At 41.5% G+C, this 22985-nt stretch overlaps 1 protein-coding gene across 7 annotated transcripts in view; it reads right to left on the bottom strand.

Annotated features, from left to right (window-relative positions):
* Positions 1-22985, bottom strand: part of TSPAN9 (tetraspanin 9) — a 575797-nt gene that overhangs the window by 203567 nt on the left and 349245 nt on the right. For 6 of the 7 annotated variants that reach the window (XM_077468491.1, XM_077468492.1, XM_077468488.1 and 3 more), the window contains one exon: positions 14137-14216. In XM_077468491.1, the coding sequence (XP_077324617.1) occupies positions 14137-14199 (63 nt within the window). In that variant the 5' untranslated portion in view covers positions 14200-14216. Of the gene's footprint in view, positions 1-14136; positions 14932-22985 lie in introns of those variants that run through there. The other variant, XM_077468487.1, reaches the window with a different exon arrangement.

Genomic DNA, 22985 nt, shown 5'->3' on the forward strand with positions numbered 1-22985 from the left:
ATTAAGGGCCAATGTACATGCGTGCTGAGTTAGTGCTGGGACCCTTGTGCCACTCTCACACAGACATGGGCACTGCTTCCAATGGCAGGTGAAAGGCAGGAGACATCCTTATTAGTGCCCTAACTGTTCTCCTAATTGAATTAGATGTCCAAAATTATTCTCACAAAGGGCCTTTCCTATGTTCAACACTTCCCCTATAACATGCCCTATTTTTTTTTTTTACGTGTAGGGCAAAGTGGCAGTGGAGATTTTGGTGTCGGTTGTGAGAGAGTTAGGCGTTGGAAAGGAGCAAGGTCAATCAGTGGATTGGGAGGGCCCACTTGTAGAGACAGTAGAGTCATTTTCAAAGGGGAGTGTGACAATGGGATTGATTTACTGAAACCAGTAAATCAAAATCGGATGCAGCTCTGCATAGGAACCAATCAGCTTCCAGGTTTTTTTTGTCAAAACTTAATTGAACAAGCTGAAGTTAGAAGCACAGCTGCACCAGATTTTGCACTCTCCAGTTTTAGTAAATCAACCCCAGTGTCTTTTTAAGGCTGGGTTCACATTGCAGCGGTGACGAGAATCGGATTTGATTCGCACCGCAATGCAGTGCAAATCACATCCAATCTCTGTGCGATGCGAGTTCAGCCATACAGATAGTATGGCTGAATTTGCATCGCATCCGGCCGAAACTTGCACAGGACCCTTTTTTTCGGTCCGCAGCAGAATCGGATCGCATGGGTGTTCACACCATGTGATCCGATTCCAGTCCGAGTTTTCAGATCGCACTATGATATGCAAACTGATCTGGGGGTGTCATTAACGTTTCACTGACAATCCCAGCAGTTCGAATAGGGCAGTGTGAACTGCCGCCGGGAGGCATACGATACGGGAACCCGCAGCGGATTCGCAGTGTTCCCACATCGCTGCAATGTGAACCCAGCCTCAAACAGATTTATTCAATACAAGTTTAGGATTCATCAGCTACAGAAAACTTTTGATTGTTTGGTAACCCCAGTATTTCTATCTGGAACAGAACCTTGAAGTCAGTAATCTAGCCATGTCTTCAGAAGGTGTGAACGAGGCCTGCTAGGGCTCTCAAATTATTTGTGGCTGACTGATAAGCACCTAGCTTTCGATTGGCTCTTTATTCTCTAATCTGATCTTCCAACATGGGGAAAACCAATATCAATTGCCAGGAATGAGAACTCATCTTATACATCACTGTGTGGAGGTGTCAAATAAATACTTAAAGTGGAACATTTTTCTTGAGTACATGTGACACATACAAACTGTTCTACACTTAAGATTAGAAGGAAGCGTGAAAGGTCTCCTTGAAGGTGAAAAACAAGTGCATGCGAATATATATATATATATATATATATATATATATATATACACACACACACACACACACAAATAAGGGGAAACCTTTTCTGAGCTAACTGATCACAGAATGGCAAAATAATTTTGTAAATGGGAACTATTATCATTGTTCCTTTTTAGGCTAGTATGTGCTCACAGGGTATACCATGTGTCCCTTGGGATAAAGGTTTATATTTAACCACTTAAGCCCCGGACCATTTTGCAGCTAAAGGACCAGGCCCCTTTTTGCGATTCGGCACTGCGTCGCTTTAACTGACAATTGCGCAGTTGTGCGACGTGGCTCCCTAACAAATTTGACGTCCTTTTTTCCCACAAATAGAGCTTTCTTTTGGTGGTATTTGATCACCTGTGTGGTTTTTATTTTTTTGCGTTATAAACAGAAATATAGCGACAATTTTGAAAAAAAATGCATTATTTTTTACATTTTGCTTTAATAAATATCCCCCAAAAATATATAAAAAAAAACAGTTTCTGTCGATACGTATTTTTCTACATATTTTTAGTAAAAAAAATCACAATAAGCGTTTATTGATTGGTTTGCGCAAAAGTTATAGCGTCTACAATATAGGGGATAGTTTTATGGCATTTTTATTAATATTTTTTTTTTACTAGTAATGGCGGCGATCAGCGATTTTTATTGTGACTGCGACATTATGGCGGACACGTCGGGCAATTTTGACACATTTTTGGGACCATTGGCATTAATACAGCGATCGTTGCAATTAAAAATGCATTGATTACTGTAAAAATGTCACTGGCAGTAAAGGGGTTAACACTAGGGGGCGGTGAAGGGGTTAAGTGTGACCTAATATGTGTTTCTTACTGTAGGGGGGTGTGGCTTGGCGCGTGACATCACTGATCGTCATTCCCTATGACAGGTAATGGGGAGAGGTTTGTTTACACCTACCTCTCCCCGTTCTTCAGCTCTGTGAATGGATCGCGGGACACCTGCGGCCACGGAGCTCAGGACCGGGCGCGCGACCCACTTAAGGAGCGCCTCACGCCGATATACGTCGGCAGAATGGCACGGCTGGGCACAAGCACGTACATGTATGTTGCCCAGCCGTGCCATTCTGCCGACGTATATCGGCGTGAGGCGGTCCTTAAGTGGTTAAAGTAAACATAAACCCTAACATAATGACATTTCGTTTACTAAAGTAACATTTATTTATCATAAAGACTTGACATCTTTTTTTTTTATAATATTTTCTATTTGCCTTTTCAGTAATACTGATCTCCTGCAACCTCTTTGCTGCTAATTCAAAGGAAGACTGCATGGCATGTCTCAAGGCGGGTTTCTTAATAGTGGCAACAGTGGGCTATACATTAAAAATGTGTGTCGGCGCATTGGCTTGTATTCACCATGAGAAGCCACTGTGAAAACACAGAGGAATAATTGGCAGAGGGGGACGAACGAAGCCTTGTTGGCCTATAACAGGTAGTGCCCAAACAAGGACCTTCATGGCAGGATCACCAGTTATTATTTTAGCAAAACCTGCAGTTTTAAATAGATTTAAAATGTCATTATTAATTACATTTACATTTAAAATTTTAGATGAATGATCAGGTTTACTAATAATTTAACCTAAACATGTAAATCCTGTAATTAGCACAGGTTATATGTTCAGAATAAACTTACGTGCTTTAAAGTGTTACCTGTATTGATATACAGAATGTTAGGCGTGTGCAGAAAAACACTTCCCTGAGAAAACCTATAAGCCCAAGCAATTTATCCTTTTAATACCTTTCTGTAGCCCATATGTGTAGACAGAACGATTAGACTTTAATTTCCTATTATTTTAATGGAGTGCTGCCATATTACCCAAATTTATGTGAATAAGTTAATTCATTAGACATAATGAAAATTAAAAAAAAATTATATGATTTATGTCCCTGCTGTGCGATACCAGTAATGAAGAAGCAATAGTTAATTAAAACAGGGCGAGACATAAAATTATAGCAATAAATCAACCACTTCCTATAAATAAAGTATACTGTATATAGGTTGCTGCCAGGCATATGAGAAAAAAGACTTCAAATTTACTAAAATATCAATAATTAAAATGCAAAAGATTAAAACATTTCAGGAAATTGTGATTGCCCAACTCACAGCTTAATATTATATTAATCATGAATTTAAAGGGGAATTCTGACATATTGAGCATCCTGGGTTCGAGAGCTCCTAGGGCACTGAATTCTTTGAATTTCATTGGGACGTATACATCCTCTTTTTTATCATCCATATTTATATTTTCTTTTACTATATTAACATCCATATTTTTATCTGGATCCGCAAGTTTTTGAAAGGTGATTAATTATCCCCTTCCCGCCAACCATATGCACATAAGGGATTATATCAGCTTTAAGGGGTTATACCGGGATGATCCATGCAGCTGCAGGCATCACCCCAGTACCGTTTTTTAGAGCAGGCGATCGGCTCTTCAGGGATAACAACCGATGTGGCTAAAAGCCACTTGGCTGCTATCCCGGAGGAACGAAATGGGACGTCCACCATCCCGCCGCCTTCTGCCGCTCTCCCCGGGCCTCCTGTCCCACCCAGAGACCAGAGCCACGATCCGGCACTTCTGCCTGCTAGAGCGAGACTGGAAGGAAGCCTTTCGGGCTTCCTTACAGTCTCCTTTGTGTAAACATGGAAGCGACGTCACAACGTTACTTCCGGTTTACATGGCTGCCAATGGCGCCGGTTTAAAAAAAAAACCGGAGTATTCAGAATCGCAGTTTTTGGCAATCTGAATATTTTGAAGTGCAAAGGAGGGATTTTAGACTCCCGATCCCTCCATAAAGAGTACCTGTCACCACCTATTACTAGGGGTGCAACGGATTGTCACCGATCCGTGAACCAAACGGGTCACCCTGTTCGGATCGCACACCACGCGATCCACGGAGGGTTCCGCTGATCTGGTGGCTTCGATCGCTTCAGCCTAGCTCCAGAGCGGCGGCCATCTTGGTACACCCGACGGCCGCTGTCTCGTCAGGAAGTGATGTTTCGTCGCCGCCATCTTGCTACACCCCACACTCCTGCACAATAATGATAGAGTGAGAAGGGGGCAAGTGGACATCTTGTTACACCCACGGGAGTTTTAGATTTCACAGTTATTTTCCAACATAAAACGGAGCTTATATGCTTAAATACAGTATTTGTAAATCCGAGGGACTGGTTAGATTTTAAAAGCAGCAGCAAACCTGCTGACCTCACATGGTTGTTAATGTGACAGAACACCTCTGATTTTCACATTTAACATTTAGTGTGTGTTTTTTTATTGACACTTTTTTCCCCATGTGAATGGGTAGGGGTACGATGTACCCCATACTCATTCACATAGGGTGGGGGGGCCAGGATCTGGGAGCCCCCTTATTAAAGGGGGCTCCCGGATTTAGATAAGTCCCCCACCCGCAGACCCCGACAACCAATGGCCAGGGTTTTCGGGAAGAGGCCCTTGTCCTCATCAACATGGGGAAAAGGTGCTTTGGGGTGGGGTGGTCCGCAGGGAGCCCCCCTTTCCCAAAGCATCCACCCCCCATGTTGAGGGCATGCGGCCTGGTACGGTTCAGGAGGGGGGGCGCTCGCTCGTCCCCACCCCCTTACCTGACCGGCTGGGCTGCGTGCTCGGATAGGGGTCTGGTATGGATTTTGGGGGGACCCCCATGCCGTTTTTTCCGCGTATGGAGTTCCCCTTAAAATCCATACCAGACCTAAGGGCCTGGTATGCTCCTTGAGAGGAAGTCATGCTGGCTCTGTCTTGCGCTCGCTGCAATAGGAAAATGTGACATTTTCCTATTGCAGCCAGCGCGAGATGTACAGTGCCCTGTCGCCGAGAACCAGCGTGATCGGAAACACAATCTCGCGGTCAGGTACTATATTTATTTTTAAAACACCGCCTATGGAGATTTTCAGGTACCGTAATTTGTCGTCATTCCACGAATGTGTGCGCAATTTCAAAGCATGACATGTTAGGTATCTATTTAATATCATCTTTCGCGGTATACAAAAAAATTAGGCTGACTTTACTGTTTAGTATTTTTTCACAAAAGTATTTTTTTTTCCAAAAAAAAAGTGTTAGAAAGACCGCTGAGCAAATACAATGTGACATAAAATATTGCAACGATCGCTATTTTATTCTCTAGATTCTCTGCTAAAAATATATATATATATATAATATTTAGGGGTTCTAAGTAACTTTCTAGCAAAAAATATGGATTTTAACTTGTAAGCAACAAATGTCAGAAATAGGCTTAGGCATGAAAGGGTTATACAAAATATTTACTTGGTATCATGATCTACAAACCTAACTAGTTTTCTATTAGCATGTAATATTCTTCAAAGTGGGAGATGAGGTTCAAGTTCTACAGGTTTGATCCTGCAGAATTCCTAATAGTGCTAATAGTCCTAATGTTTATAAAAGGTATTTGCATCAAAAAATATACATACCAAAAGCAAATATTAGTACACTGGTGCCCAACTTGGGGCCCTTTGGCACATTTTGTGTTGTCCTCGGGCCCCCTGCAGATACTGGTTTGTGTTTCCCTATTGTCTTGTTATAGCAGTGATTTTTAACAGTATCATGTAACATGTCTCCAATCAATGACTATTTCCTGTAGCATGTCCTCAGTCGCCAACAACTCCTATAGAATGTCTGCAGTCCCTGACCATCTCTTGTACCATGGCTGTAGTCTCTGACCATCCCTTGTACCATGTCTGCAGTTTCTGTCCATTTCTTATATCTCTGATAATCTTTTGTACCATGTCTGCAGTCTCTGACCACCTTCTGTACCATGTCTGAAGTTTCGAAACATCTTTTGAATTATGTCCATAGTCTCTGACCATCTCCATCTCCAGTACCACGCCCGTGTTCTCTCACCATCTACTGTACGTATCTGCAGTCTCTGACCATCTCCTGTACCATATCTGCAGTCTCTGACCATCTCTTGAATCCGATCTGTAGTCTCTGACCATCTCTTGTACCATGCCTGTCATCACATGCTAAATGGGCACCTGTACAAGCCCCTAAGTTTTCCTCTTTCGATAATGGTAGAATGTGGGAGCATCTTCAAGTGCCAACTTGGAAGTACCTTGGCTTTAGAAGCTAATTTTACTTTTAAGTAAAACTGCAGCCAAACTTTTTTTTTTTTTGAGGGTGTCTTCTCTTGAATCTCTCCCTTGCTAGCTGAGATGGTGAGATGTCGATCCTATCGCTTGGGACTGTGATTCGGCCAGCAATGGAGTGACATTTTGTTGCTTATGGCTACAGGGGGAGTGATTCTATAGCGACAGACAGGCAGCCTCTTTGACGATCCTGCTGTTGCTGATTTGTCACTAGCAGCAGTCGCCCCTATGACATCAGACATAGAGAAAACACGCAGCACTTTTTTAATAGAGTAAGAAATGGCTAAAACATCTGCAGGTCCTAGTTGTTGTCCGTCACACCATTGGAAAAAAAAATTCTTCCATTCTGTTCTGGTGAGAACATTGTTCCTGGGACAGGAAGTAAGCAAGGTTTGCCTAACTGGACCACAGAACACAAGTAAAATGCGATGGATCTTCCCCATAATAGAGTCACACTTTAATATTGTTTTCTTTGCCTATGCTGTAATTATATGGGCTATCAGCTCCGAAATCAAGCAATCAATTGGGGAAGACAAAGAAGTGTGCTATATCATTAATGCTAGATTCATGCTGGTTCTAAATGAAATGTAGAATTCTTAAAATCACTTGACCTTTGGATATACTAACTAATTTCCATCAAAGGTTATCCCGCATACAGACTTATCCCTCCATATAATCTGTGTGTACATGACACAAGTATGCTTTCTTTGTTATGCTGTAGCTCAAAATCCCAGCGTCATAATTAAAAGCTATAAGCATGCTAGCTCTCAGCTCAGACATCTTTAATCTCAGTAAGAAGCAAGAGCAGATGGCACATTGCAATCACAAACACACTAGTAATAAACCCAAACCTTGCATATACAAAAATAACTGCATAGTGTAAAGAGAACCTGTGATCATGATAAACAATGCTAACAGCGAAATGCAGCAACAGATGTACTGAGAATTCGCAGCACATGGGGGAACTTGGAACATGTACTACAAATAGGAACTTTTCAAGTTCACCATGTGAAAGTAAATAATCATACAATGTGATATCAAATGAAAGGACCAAATGCTTCAGGGCTGGTTCACACTGAATCGTACGGGATGGAATCTCACCATGCACTCCTGCACATTCCCGTGTTATGCGTTTTGACAGCCCATTTATCTGAATGGGCTACAAAATGCACCAGACTGGGAAAAAAATAGTGCTTGTACTACTTTTAAAATACGCACTGTTGTTCTGTGTTTTCAAATATTTTATATATACTTATGAGCAGGTTTGTGCCAGGAGCAGTTGATGCCTGAGGCAGGCATTGTTGCTGCTTTTTCCTCCCCATCACTAGTTACTAGGACACTGGTGGCTGGACTGAACAACTTCACTGATTGTTAGGGTGCTGGTGGGGTGGCCAAGCCACACAGAGTCCCTGGTTGCTCTGGTACTGGCAGTCGAACAATACAGTGCCATTGGTTGCTAAGATGCTAGCGGCTGGGCTGCACAGTATCACTACATGCTAGGACATTGGTGGCTGGGCTGCACAGCATAAATGTTTGCTAGGATTCAGGCAGCCAGGCCACATACCATCATTGGTTGTTATGGTACATGCTGAATTATGGTTGTTATGGGACATTCTGAATTATGATTGTTATGGCACATGCTGAACTCACCTTCAATCCAGAGTGTTCCCTCACAGTACTTTTATTCTGCCACTAGATGTCCTCAGTGTGATGGCCAGCACCATTTGACCCACTTCTTTAGAGTCCAGGTTGTCCTGGACCCAACTCAGCCTGTGACTGCACAATGAAAGGAGAAGCAGCACAACTGATGAGCTAATCTTTCTGTCACTCTGCTTTTTTTTCCCTATCAACATGCTTTTTGTCAGAACGTAAATACATTGACTCTTTGAGTTGCTTCTTCCCTTAACACACAAGCCCTGCTATATAGGTATAGGGACTGCAAGAGGCTGATACCAGGTTCCTAAACTGCTTGCATTTCAAAATACATTTAACAATGTATTAATTATTGCAGAACTGCATTAGGTTAAGTCTTTTATATCAGCTTTAAGCCAACTCTGTTGCAAGAAAAAAAGAACATTTTTATAGTACTTAACTGTGACTTTCATCTTTGTTCTCTTGCAGAGCTATGATGGTTGAAGAATCTTCAGCATCCAACACACCTTCAGAAGTGTCCAATGCCTGGCCCCCCACTGTCCGCTGTAGTACAGCTACTACGTCATTACAGCTCTATAGGGACACAGTTGTGGCTTAGCAGCTAGTGAGTGGAACCACAGGGGACCAGGCACCGGACACTCCCAGTATGTCCGATGATGAAGGATTCATCAGGTGGCATGGCTTGGCAGCAGAGTGAAGATCCAAGTCTCTTCCCACTGGACTAGTATGTTTTATAACTCTTCTTTAGCAGGATGTCTTTTTCTAGCAACAGAGTAGCTTTAATGACATATTATATTTAAAGCTGATCCACAGACACATATAATTAATCTCTGTATTTATTAATGCATTATTAATTATTCAAGTACAAGAATGTGTTCTAATATCAGCCTCTAAAAGAAAGGGGCAGCACAAGGAGCTAGTCAGTTGTGCTGCAGTACTCATGTGCTAACAAGGAGCATGCTGATAGCAAGATGGAGCAGAGTGATGAGATAAACTGTATGTTGCTTCTCCTATCACTATTCAGTCACAGGCTGGTTTCACAGAAAAGTTGGTGCAGCACTGAACCCAAGGATAAGTATAATCAAGTATGATCACTAGATCTAAGAGGCAGCACTCCCTATACCACCAATTCCTATAGATCCCTAGAGTAGTCCAAAAAGAGCATGAAGGATTTTAAGTTTATTAATCCTGGTAAAAGATCTGTAGGCAAAACCAATGTGTTTTGGGGTTCACAACACCCCCTTCATCAGAAATAAGACCATATAAATTTATATCTCAATACCAATCTATAGACCTGACTATGTATGTTGTCTTGCATTTGATCTCTTTAGATCTACCTATTTATTTAGTCCCATGTTTTCTTGTCTCTTAACCCTGATGAAGACAGAGTTGTAAGTCCCCAAAACGCATCGGCTTTGCCTTCTTATCTTTAACTAGATTAACCGCTTCCTGTCCAGTGTATGTGTAAAGGTTCTGGACGAGAAGCGGTTACACCGGGGTCATGGCCGGAGATCGGCTTTCTTGTAAAAGTGATCTGAGCGGCTCTAAATCTGTTCCACCAGGGAACCCAGGACAGCTGTTAGTGGTTGGGTCGGTTGCCCACAGAGGAGATACAGGTAATAGCATTAGAGCTGAATGAAAAAAAAAAGTGTAATAAAAAAAAGAAATTAATGCTTAACTCTAAACTGGTAACCTGTTTTTAAAGCATTGCCTATGGCCAATTTTAGGTACTGTAGTTTGTCGCCATTTCACAGGTGTACAAAATTTTAAATCTTGACAAGTTTGGTATCTTTTTATTCGGCACAACATAATCTTCTGCAGTGCCTCCATTTTCAGAAAATATATAATGTTTGGGGTTCTAAGTAATTTTCTAGCAAAGAAAATGCTGATTTTCAACATGTCTGTGAAAAATATCATAATTGGCCCAGATGGCAAGTGGTTAAAGTGGAAGTTTAGCAAAAATTAAAATCTCTAAATCTACTTGCAGCCACAAGTCTAAGCCCTTGTACACACGGTCAGATATTCCGACTGTGTGTGGTCTCCATCGGACTGTTTCCGTCGGAGTATCCTAAATGCTCCGATCGGACATACTCCGATCATGTGTAGAGAATTCCGATTGGACAAAGTGCCACGCATGCTCAGATCAAATTCCTACACCAAAGCTATTGGCTACTAGCCTGAACGTAGTCCTATCGTAACGAAATAACATCATCACGTTCTTAACGATTGGACATTCCGACAACTTTGTCCGACCCTGTGTATGCAACAGTTTCGGACAAAATCCGACGGACAAAATCTGACGGATTTGGTTGTCGGAATGTCCAACCGTGTGTACGGGGGCTAAGTCTAACCTATCTAGCCCTGAAAATATACATACCTTTTCTGAAGCCATTCCAGTCCCATCTCCAGCGGCAGACGCTCCGTGCACGAAACAGCCGACAAAGGCTGTGAAATGCCTGGGAAGTCACATCAACCATAGACTTACTATGGGACTTCCGTTGTCGGCTGCCTATTCTGCACCCGCCTCCATATAGAAGTTCAGCGTGGGACTGGACCGGAGCGGCTTCAAAAAAGGTATGTATAGCGATTTTTGCTTTACAGGGCTAGATAGGCTAATATTATATTGTGACCGCAAGTAGATTTAGAGATTTTAGTTTTAGACTGAACTTCTACCTTAACTTATATTGGACTGGTTACAAAGTTTGTGCCCTCATCCTTTGCACTCTTTTTAGTTACAGAATTGCATAAAACTGAAGACTGGATGGACAAAAAATACAAATTCTTTGACAGCTTAAAGCACAACTGGTTCACTCTCCCGCAACAGCTTGTAACTGAGTTAGTTGCTGGGGGGGGGGCACCGTTTATCGATTTTTACCAGTACCCGCAATCATGACACTTGCCCTGCCGCCACTTGTCCCATGCTCCAGGAGGCAGCAGGATCATTCACAAAGCATTGCAAGAGCTTATCCATGCACGGTGGGTAGCAGGCTGTGGTCCCTCAGGAAGCCACAGCCAGCTCCCATATTCAAGATGGTGGCGCTGGGGACTCACAATGGTAAAAAGAAACGGCAGTGGGAAGACAATGCTGACCTTCAAGCGTAGGTAAGTACCTGATTTTTATAGGCCAGCAACTACTGTAGTTGTAGCTGCTGACTTAAAAAAAAATGTTGTTTGTCAGCCTGAGTAGACTCAGGCTTACATTATGACAAAGGAAGACTAAAGCGCAACCACTATTTAACACTACTAAGCAGAGCCAGTACTAGCAAATTCCCATGCCCCCATGTACTACATAACTACAAATTACATATACTAACGAGTCCTTTAAAACATTTTTTATATTCAACTGAATCATTTCACATGTAAACTTAAGGATAAAAAAAAAAAAAAAACACAACAGATTCAATTTACAGAGACTTTGTAATTAAATTGGGCAAGCAGTAATCCATTGCTGTAATGAAGTGAGCTTAGACTATGGGGGCTGTAACATGGACTTGCCATTCTTCTTCTGTTTTCTGCAATGAAATCGCAGGCTGCTGCTATGACAGAATATATTACGGGTTGCGCAGAGGGTGCGCGGCAGAAAGAGCGAGCTTAATCGATGGTATAAAGTGCCACATAGGGGCTTTTCACTAACTAATAATGCGGCATAAGCACATCTATCTTTTTCTGATTACAGCGAGCTGGGAGCTTGCTGCACTGAGCTTGTTTTAAATAGGAGACCTGCCTTCTATTCCTGGGGAAGCAGGGAGGGGGGGAGTTAAAGTGGTCAGTTTTAACTCCTTCATTGCCACGTAATGTGTCACTCTGCAGTCAGCCAGGCAAGAGAGGTCTCTACCTATGTCACAAAGTGGACCTGCTCTTTAAGCAGGCTTCTTCATCCGCAAGCCGGATCAGATCAGTGCCATGTGCTGAGCTCGACTATCTCAGTAAAATGGGACCGTGCCAAGGCTAGAAGCATTTCCTTAACCCTTGCTGTCGCCAATCAAGTGGTCAGCATTACGGTGGTGCCCTATGTTGTCTTTGTAGATCATAAAAAGCCCAAAGGTGTCTTTGGTGCATTGCTTTCTTTTCTTTTTGTACGCCTCCCTATCACCCCCCCCCCCCCACCCCCCATTGAACCCGATACTCCAAAGTTATTTCAAATGAAACAGCTGGCAGCAGCTTGAAGGATGGCTACTACTCCAAATCCATAATTAATTATCCATGCATAGACCTATACAGTCTAGGGTCACTTTGGTCAGTATCCTTAAGATGACTTAAGAGCGCACACTGGGCAATTTGAGCTAACTGTCGATATCTGTATGCTGTGACCTATTGGTACCTAAAAAAAGTTGGATTTAAACATTTTAAAAAACAGTTTAATAGAAATATATTTTTTCATTGCATATTTCTTAAAAGTTTCACATTTGATTGACAACAATTATCACACTCTGCAGCAGCCTTTCACAACCTTTCCCCCCCCCAGAGGAACCTTTAAAATAATGTTCTGGTCTTGAGGAACCCCTGCTTAAACCAATTTATTGGAGGTCAGTGGGAAGAAATGACCCTTACACTGGTGGTCAATGGGAAGAATGCTACCTCTTACAGTAGTGGTCAGAATGCCAACCTTACAGACAGATAAAAAGATTATTGGTGTGGTGCTGCTGGCTCTGCCAAGTGGTGTTGCAGGAAATATGCAGGCACCGTCAGATGGGAGGTCAATCAGCATCAGCTCAAGGAAGCCCTAACAACCTCTGGAGGAACCCTGGTTTAGCATGGATGCTCTACTACAGTATTTAAAGATGAGGAAATAATAGTTTTTGCCTGTTTTAGACCTTGGGTTAGGGTCACCTGACTGCTACTCGTGCCTTGTTACTCATGACTGTGTAGCTGTCACAGAGAAGGATTGTCTCCAAAAAATGCTGCATGTTTAAGTATCTTTTCCCAGTGACTGAGCGGATGCAAGTCAGCATCTTAGCGATGAATCTTGCATGCAGGGATTTTTCAGATCAAGAAAAAAAAAAGCAATGAATCACAAAGCTGTTGTGTGATCTCCTTATAATCTGAAGCTAGTTGGCCCACAGGGGGGGGGGCAAGAAGGATTCCTGCAGCTACCGTTTAGGTATTGATGGACCGCAATGGAAAAGCTGACCATACGCTGACCATACCTGTTATTGTATGTGTTGGGCATGCAACTGCTGTGGCTGTACCTTTTGTGATTTGAAAGTTTGGTGCAAGAGGAAAATGTGAAGGCATTTTCAGCAGCATGCATACATGGGTACAGAACACCTAGGTTGAGCATACAAGGCATCTGGAGACATACATAATCTTATTTAAAGAGATTTTGACAAACTGTATATCGTTCTTAGTCAAATAAATAACATTTTGTTTGTATACGTGTAAGAAAAATGTAAAATTAAAAAGTATTTGATAACAAAAAATAAATAAAAATCATGTAAACTTAAAAAGTATTTGATAACAAAAATAAATAAAAATCATGTAAACTTAAAAAGTATTTGATAACAAAAATAAATAAAAATCATGTAAACGTAAAAAGTATTTGATAACAAAAATAAATAAATAAAAATCATGTAAACTTAAAAAGTATTTGATAACAAAAAATAAATAAAAATTATGTAAACTTAAAAAGTGTTTGATAACAAAAATAAATAAAAATCATGTAAACTTAAAAAGTATTTGATAACAAAAAATAAATAAAAATCATGCAAACTTAAAAAGTATTTGATAACAAAAAATAAATAAAAATCATGCAAACTTAAAAAGTATTTGATAACAAAAAATAAATAAAAATCATGCATATTTCAAACCAATTATTTCTTATTATGCACTCACTGTAGTTCCTGATGCTAAAATAAAAAAGATTAACCCTACAGTTGCTGCAGCTTTGTTGCCTTATGCTGTGAAGCAACCGATAAGAGTTCATATAAGCCAATAGGGCAATTCAGACACAAACACAACTTTATATATAAGAAGAAAGTTCCACTTACCCAAAATATCAAGTTAAAGAGGAACATCATGTATTTCAAACAACAGAGGCAGCCCCGAGCCATGTTGCACTTTTTGAATTCTAGAAGAAAAACAAACGATAGATCCAGGTAAAACACAACATATTTGCCACCTTTGGGAGCGCTGTACTTGTCCCTTTTCACGCCGGTATGACTCTGCGTACGAGATCCCGAATTGCCAAAAAAAGCCCCAGCTGTGAATCCTCGACCAAACTCCCTACTTGAGGTAGACGGTTTTGCCGAATCCCTACTGTCCACGGACGGACTTCGATGTATGGAAGAGTCCTCACTGCTGGATTTTTCCATAGTCCTTCACCTGTCCCTTTCCCCGGCTATTGTTTAGCATGTCTCAGCATTAAATCCGGCACAATGTGGAAGAGCAGCTAGTAGCCAGATCCCTATTCACAAACCGGACACCCTCGAACAGTCCCCCCGAGGCAGGGGCTGAGGGGGTGAGAGAGAAAACAACCCAAAGCCACCATTCATCAAGCTTTTTTATTTTTATTTTTTTTTGGAATTCAAAAAAATAATGAATGTGATTTTGCGTTCCAGACTTGCAAAAGATAAAATCGAGACCCTTTAAATGATGCTACGTTGGGGTGGACTCGGACAGAAAAAAAGCTTTTTTTTTTTTTTTGCATCACCCAGGAGACTTTGCAAGGCTGAAAATTCTCAGTTGGAGCTTGTCAGTCCTCCCTAGTCTCCGCTTTCAGATCTCTCTGCTGTTGGGTCTGTGTTTGGCTGCCGAGCTGTGTTATAGAGCAGCTGCTGCACTAGTGGGCAAACCCACAGAAAATCCCTGAGCCAGCTCTCAAGTAATACAGCTTACTCCGTCAAGCCCTCCCCTCCTGCCTCCCAATTAGCCAATGGAGACCGGACTGTCTTACAGGCTCAACCTACATGACATAATATCTTTAAAAGGCTTATTCATTTAACTTTGACTATACAAGTGCACGAAAGAGAATCCCTTAAATGTCAGGGGCTGCTCTGAAAAAATAAAGCAAAGGGACTAAATGAAATCCCTTCAAAATAATATATAGATGAAAGAAGCCGGGAATTAATATTTATCAGCTGGCATTACAGAGACATTTGAACTGTGGGCTCTCTCTCTCTCTCCCTCTCTCTCTTTGTAACTTTATGCGGCGAGAGAATTTGCATTCATTGAGATAGAGACGGGAGACACTTCAGTCTGCACCTTGATCTGCGGAATTCACGATTACAGAAGCATGAAGTCATTTTGGGTGAATTGTTGGAAGAAAGGAAATTGAAGCTAAAGCGTCTTTTTGAAAGCGTGCAAATTCATTCCGACGCGTGCATTTTTTTGTTTCCCCCCCCTTCCTTCGCATTTGCAAGCGTTTTTTTTTTGTAAGTGGTTTAGGAAATGTGCGCAAAGCGATTGTTTTGTGTTTTCTACCGCGCTAGTCTGCGCTTGCTTTGTGTTGGTATCTCTTTGCGCCTGCTGGCAAATTAGAAATCATTATTTTCAGCTGAGACTGCAGGCGCAGGAAATACTACACTGGTTGAAAAAACGAAGCACATGTCACGGTTAAAATTAAAAAAATAATTGGAAGCTAATTTTCAAGCAAACCGCTATACACACAGAATAAATTCAAATAAAGTAGCTGTTTTACCAAAGGAAATGAATTTCTGTCAATCCAGTCCTGAGATTTACACAGCTCTGCCACACAGTACAGATCTGATTTTTTTTTCCCACTGTAATTCAGCAGCATTTATGGGTCTTGTCCCTCCCGGGGCCTGTGACCAGACTAGAAAGGAGAAGCAGCAGACTGACAAGCTCATTTTCCTGTGCCTTGGGAAAAGTCAGGCTTGATAGGGAGGGGGTATGTGGACAGTGCATCCGCAGCTGCTGCTAGAGAGCTGACAGGGGATGGAGCCCGTCTTGGCTTCTGCAAAAGGTTCAAGAAAGGAAGGGTAACCCCTGGAAGTCACACATCTATGGTGTTCTACTGCAGTGAATAGAGTGGCAACCTCAGCCTGGACTCTAACCAAGCCACGCCTCCAACGCATTTCACACTGCCCCCTGGAGCTTAGTCATGGGGAAGCTCATCTTTCTGTGTCTCTGCTCTCTCCTCCTATCAACACATGTCTAACTAGGATATGAACAATGCAGCATAGCTGATTGGATCCTTGTTATACTTCTCTCTCCCCCAGTCTGAGCTCTGTTGTACAGGAATTGCAAGATGTCTATACAAGTCAAATTCAGGTACTCACAATGCTTGCATTTAAAAAATACACGTAATGATGTTCACAGAAATACAGAGCTGCATTAATTGTGTATTTTATCTAGAGCGCAACTTTAAAGCAAATGTGAACCCTAACCGAATGTCATTTAGTTTGCTAAACCACTGTGTATCGTAAACAACTGCCATTTTTTTAAAATGAAAAAAATACTGCTTTGACTTTTTTTCCATCCTTGATGGCATCTCAGTGCTGCTGATCTTCTGCAGCAATTTCCTGTCTATATGCACCCCTGCGATAGTCTGATGATAACAACAGTGAAACAGCTTGTAGTCTCCACAAGGAACGTGTGTAACAGGGTGACAACAAAAGAGCACAACAGGAAGACAGGGAGAGAATTGTGTCCAAATAACAATAGTAATGATTGGCACACCCATAGAATGAATTTATGGAGTATTTTTTTTTTTTTTTATATAAGTGAAAAAGTATCAAAAAGTGCAAAACAGGATTAATGGAAGTATCACACCCCATTCACACTTGTGTGACTTGTAATGCGACTTCGGACATCAAAGTTGCATTACAAGTCGTATACAGAAGAAGGGGGGGGGGAGCAGAGGCACCAATCAGCCACTGGTGCAGCACAATTTATTGTGAAAACATAAATACCAGTGGCAGCTGCTCCATTAGGGGTACATGGGCGTCACCACCCCCAATCCATGTGCCCGGCCCTTAATCTACATGCAGGGCACCGAACCCATGGACTTCAATGTTTTTTTCTTTTTTTTTTTTGAAGCACATGATTAGAGCCTGAGGCTCACCCAATTGTGTGACAATAGCGAATTAATATTCGCTATTGTCTTCCTGCTTCTCCTCCCGGTCAATCAGGATGGATTAAGACCCGATTGGCCGAGAGGAGAAGTGCTCATATTGGCCGGCCAGGAGCAGAAGCAGGGGGCAAACCACCAAGGAGGAGACGCGAGGGAAGCGGCCGAAGGTGCCGCGACCTGGATGGGGTAAGTGGCTGGTGGACGGACAGCGAACGAGGGGGGGTTTGCTGGGCAAGCAACGGGAGGTGGGGGGTTTGATTGATCGACTGACTGGGGGGGGTCGGTGGTTTGTTTTGCCACCTCCCCGCTTAAAAAAATGAAGAACCAGCTGCCACTGATAAACACACGAATGAATACCCTCACAATGAGTTCTGGGGTAACAGGCAATGAGATGCAAGGTGTATTCTCTCTGGAGTAGTTCAGGGGAAGCCAAAGCTGTCAATCCAGGGGACAGTCCCACAGTCCAGGGGAAGCCGAAGCCGACAATCCAGGGGACCACTGGAGCAGCAAAGCCAGAGCTTGCATGTTCCTGTCAGAAAACACCAAAGAGAGAGCAATCAAGCCCTACGAACAATCTATCAGCCCAAGCAGCAGTGTGGCCAATGGGGACGCGTTTCAGAGGCAAGCCACGCCTTATTCATCAGCCTCAGAGGCTTGCCTCCAAAACGCGTTCCTATTGGCTACACTGCTCCTTGGGCTGATAGGTTGTTCGTAAAGCTTGACAGCTTTCTCCATGGTGTCCTCTGACAGGAACATCTGAGCTCCAACTTTGCTGCTCCAGCAGTTCCCTGGATTGTCGGCTTCAGCTTCCCTGAACTACTCCCGATTAGGGATGAGCTCAGGCATGTTTGCATGGAACACGTGCTGAGCCCGCCAGGAAGTCGGTGCAGCGCTGCGCTAATCACAGGCAATGAGACATTGCCCAATCTCTGCAGCCACACATCAGGTCAATGTCTCACTGCCTGTGATCAGCGCAGTGCTGCACGACTTCCTGGCGTGCTCTGCACGTGTTCCATACGAACACGCCTGAGCTCATCCCTACTCCCAATAGGACACATCTTGCATCTCATTGCCTGTTACCCAAGAACTAATTGTGAGTTTATTCATTAGAGTATTTATATTTTAACAATAAATCATGCTACACCAGTGGCTGCTGGCGCCTCTCGTTCCCTCCCTTCTGTTTCAGCATTCGGGTTCCCAGCCCCACTTGAGAAGGCAGCTTCGAATGAGCCCTGTATATTAGCCATTGACTAAAAACATATTATTCCTAACCTTTGGGAATATATCATGCTATTTTAGCTGAGTACTTTAGGATAATTGTCCCTTTGGTAAATTGTGCATAGACAAGGGTAGCGCTGAGTATGTCTTTTTGTCATACCCATGTTTTCCAATGATAACCATTCATATATGTGCCATTTAAAGTCATAGCAACTTCATGAACTACTTTGGTCCATCTTTCATGCAACTTGAGGGCCCTAGGCATCAATTTTAACCCTCAAAAAGTTGCATAAAAGTTGTAACTGAACATTTTACATGCAACAGTTGGTTCAAATTTGCAGAGGAACAACAAGTCACATGCATTCAAAGTTGCACTCCAAAATCGCACGACTCCAAGTATAAATATACATCAATGAAGCAATGATTACAATCACACAGATACAAATAACAAGCAGTTATAATCAAGCTAAAGTACAAGCAATCTATGTAGACAATACACCCTGTAATGAAGAAATGTAAAAAAAAAACAGAAAAAAAAGGTGCTATGCTGCCAATTTTTGGGGGTCTAACCTGACCCTTTTCTCAAGCAGGACTCATGTTGCTGCATCTTGTCCATCATTTGTAACTGCCCTGGTCTTTCAGGGATTAATCACAAATACACACATTAGCTAAAACTAGTGAAATGTTTGCGGTGCTTTTGGGCAAACAGAAACTGGAACTGATGTCTAGTTACTGACAATGTTACTCATAAGTATTATCAGGGGGTATTTATTAAAACTGTTGCACGCAGAATCTGATGCAGCTGTGCATAGTGACCAATCAGCTTCTAGGTTACTGTCAAAGATTAAAATGATTGCAAAGCTTCGATTTTTTATTTTTTATTTTAAATAACAAACATGTCATACTTACCTTCACTGTGCAGTTTGTTTTGCAAAGAGTGGCCCGATCATCCTCTTCTGGGGTCCCCCGGCGGAGCTGGTAGCTCCTCCCCGCATCGAATAACCCCCTAGGAGAAATGCTATCCCGGGGGTTACCTTGCAGCACGCTCCCAAGTCCAGCATTTGCATCCATAGAAGCAGAATGCGGGACTCGGCCCCACCCCCTGGCGCCGCGTCATTGGATTTGATTGACAGCAGCGGGAGCCAATGGCTGCGCTGCTATCAATCTATCCAATCTTTCAAAAAATGATTAGATAAGCACCTGAACGACCGCAAAATACAGGGATATACAATGTAATACTGACATATAATCACACACATAGGTTGGACTTGATGGACTTGTGTCTTTTTTCAAACTCACCTACTATGTAACTATGGTTAACACATCTGTGTATGGATGTTGTCTATGCTGTCATTGGACAGCTCAGATCACAGGCACAGCGTACAAAGACAACCAGAATGGCTCTGTACCTTGTGATCAAAGTGAACCAAGTACAGCCATCACAGGCATAAACACTAGTAGTGTTTAAAAACATTCAGCCCATTCAAAACAGAGGAAACTCCCCTTCCTCTGCTGTGAATAGGCTAAATGTTTGTAAACACGCCAAGGAGGAGGATCAGCATATTAAAGGTAAAGGTGGAGGGATTAGTGTTGCAAACTTGACAAATGGCCTGGTAATTAAGGGGTATATACAGGCTATGACTGGTTAAAGAGACCATATAACATTGGCCACATATGGTAAAGTGACAGCATCCCAAATACTACCACTTTATACCCACCTCTGCATTGCTTTGCTGTCTTTTGTCACAGCTACCACCAATAAACATGGTAATATCTGATATCAGAGATCAGATGGAATGGTGATGTCACAGCTTTGTTGTGTGACTGGCCGCTAGGCCTGAGCACCATATCATGAGAAGAGACCATATACTGGGGAAATGGCCTGTACACTCGATCCAAAAATCGGATGATAGATTGTCAGTTTTTTTGTTTTTTTTTTGCATGCTAGTTTCATATCAAAAATGGAGAAGTTGGTTGTGCTCTCAACCAAACTGTCAAACCATCCAATGGCTGGTGTCATTACTGATCACATGTGCAGCATCATGGTAGTTGTAGATTAAACAGAGGCAAAGATGGCAACTTCCTTGGCTGAAAACGACAGGGGGGTTTACTTACACTTTAGGTGACGAAAATTCTCCTATGACAGAATAAAAAATCAGAAGTCATGTGTTGTAGAGTATTTCTATTGTACTTTCACGACAACTGTACTGATTAAACTAAAATCATACGGTCTAGTACCGTATGAGAAAAATGTTCATGTTTGTCTGATCAAATAATATCAAATGAACTATCGTGATTGGCTTTCGAAAGCTCTGTACTAACTATTCAATTATCATACGATCGCTTTGAAAGCGGTATTTTTTTGTCCGATTTTCAGATCGTGTATACGGGTCATAATCTGGAGAAGTGGGTATGGAGAGATCTGGAGGAGGGGGCTCTTTAAAGTACACAGCAAATGCAATCTAATACTGGGGGAGCCTAGCCAGTAAATCAAGTTGGCTATGGCTTTAATGGGCATTTCAAGGATTTTATTTATGAACACTTAATGGATTTTATTTAATCATTGACTTTAAACCTACTCTTTAACGTAATTTTTCTTTTGAGTTGTACTGAGCTTTTTTTTTTTGTTGTAGTTAATAAATATTTACAAAATCAAAAAGAAGAAGAATTTCCCACTGCTTTGCTTCCACAAAAAAGCCCCTAGTAGTCGGCTCTTACCTCAGCGGTGCCCCTGCACACAGACTGGTAATAACATTGGCTTTTAAAGGGACTAAATGTATGTAATTATCCTAAGATGTTTGTGTTCTTCATCTTCAGCTGTGGGCTGTGTTCACCGGGGTCCGGACAATGGCTGCACTGCCAGGCGGAATTATATGGGGCTCAGGTCATACACCATCACAGCGATATCTATCATAATTACGCTCATGTCAGGGGGCATGTGACCGCTGATTTAATTTGCCATTACTATATGTCTGAGGCTTGCCAGGTCAGAAAGGTGTCCTGCTGTGTGTATAGTTCCTGATGTAAAAAATGTTATTATGACAAAATAATTCCATATAAAAAATGACCCTAATAACAGCGCTACTTTGTATCAGTAGTGGGCCACTTAGCCAGCCTGCTGAGGAGATATACGCTTTGTGTACCACTAAATTCTTTTAAAAAACATGCACATATATATAATTTATCAGTCATGTACAGGAAAACATACATTTAAGCCTCCAATATCAAAGTCTTAAAACTTTTTCCGGATGAATAGATAGAGAAATAATTGATTTATAAAAGACAGATAGATAGATGGATAGATAAAAGGTCATTAGTAGATATGTATCCATAGATGATTGGTGGATTTATAAATGATAGACAAACAGACCGAGGGATAGATAGATAAACACATTATATATATATATATATATATATATATATATATATATATATATATATATATATATATATATATATATATATATGTAGGTAGGTAGAATAAAGGTAAATAGTAGATAAACAACAACAGACAATACATGGTTGGTGAATTTATAAATGATAGATAGATAGATAGATAAATAGATAGATAAGTAGGTGCAAGGTCAATAGTAGATAAACATCAATAGATAGATAATACATGATTGGTGGATTTATAATTGATAAATAAACAGATAGATAGATAGATAGATAGATAGATAGATAGATAGATAGATAGATAGATAGATAGATAGATAGATAGATAGATAGATAGATAGATAGATTAAAGGTCAATAGTAGATAAACATCAATAGATAGATAATACATGATTGGTGGATTTATAATTGATAGATAAACAGATAGACAGATAGATAGATAGCCACTTTATTTATAGTTAGGCCCCTTGATGATTGATGGATAGATAGATAGATAGATAGATAGATAGATAGATAGATAGATAGATAGATAGATAGATAGATAGATAGATAGCCACTTTAGGTAAAGGTAGGTCCCTAAGAGCTAAGTATCCTGAACAAATTGTAATTCTGCCCCAATATACTGTAACGTTGGTATGCAATCTGCAAATGACTAAATTCGCACGTTCGCAGACTTAAAGAGGAGCACCAATATTGTTCAGATCTTAGCATGGCAAAGTGTTAGAACCTCCATTAGATTTTACTGTCATCTGTGTCTCCCTTTTCGGGGCAACAAAGGTGCAGTGTTACCCTGATCATCCCTCTGTTCTCTCCTCCTGTCAGCATGTTCCCATAAAACACATTGGCTCCTAGAGTTGCTCCTCCCACACTCAGTCTGACTGCTGCTGTATAGAGCATCACTTGAGGCTGATATCACAGCGTAGTCAGTTCATTAAACCAGTTGGATTTAAAATACATATTTAATTACATTTGTTTAAATCAAAATACAATTGCATTAACTGGTGTTTTATATTTGTCTGCAGTTCAGTTATATAACTGTATTGATAGTTATGTATACATACCACCCAACATTTTGAGATGGGAATAAGGGACACCTACTACCAAACGTATGTAGGCATAGGACACGCCCCCCTGTCACACCCCCTTAAAGAAGAATTAACCAAAAAAATAAAGTTTAATTAAACCCGTAAGT

The sequence above is a fragment of the Lithobates pipiens genome, unplaced genomic scaffold (assembly GCF_037356315.1).
Source record: "Lithobates pipiens isolate NorthernLeopardFrog02 unplaced genomic scaffold, aLitPip1_a1.2 Scaffold_8, whole genome shotgun sequence".
Lineage (NCBI taxonomy): Eukaryota > Metazoa > Chordata > Amphibia > Anura > Ranidae > Lithobates > Lithobates pipiens.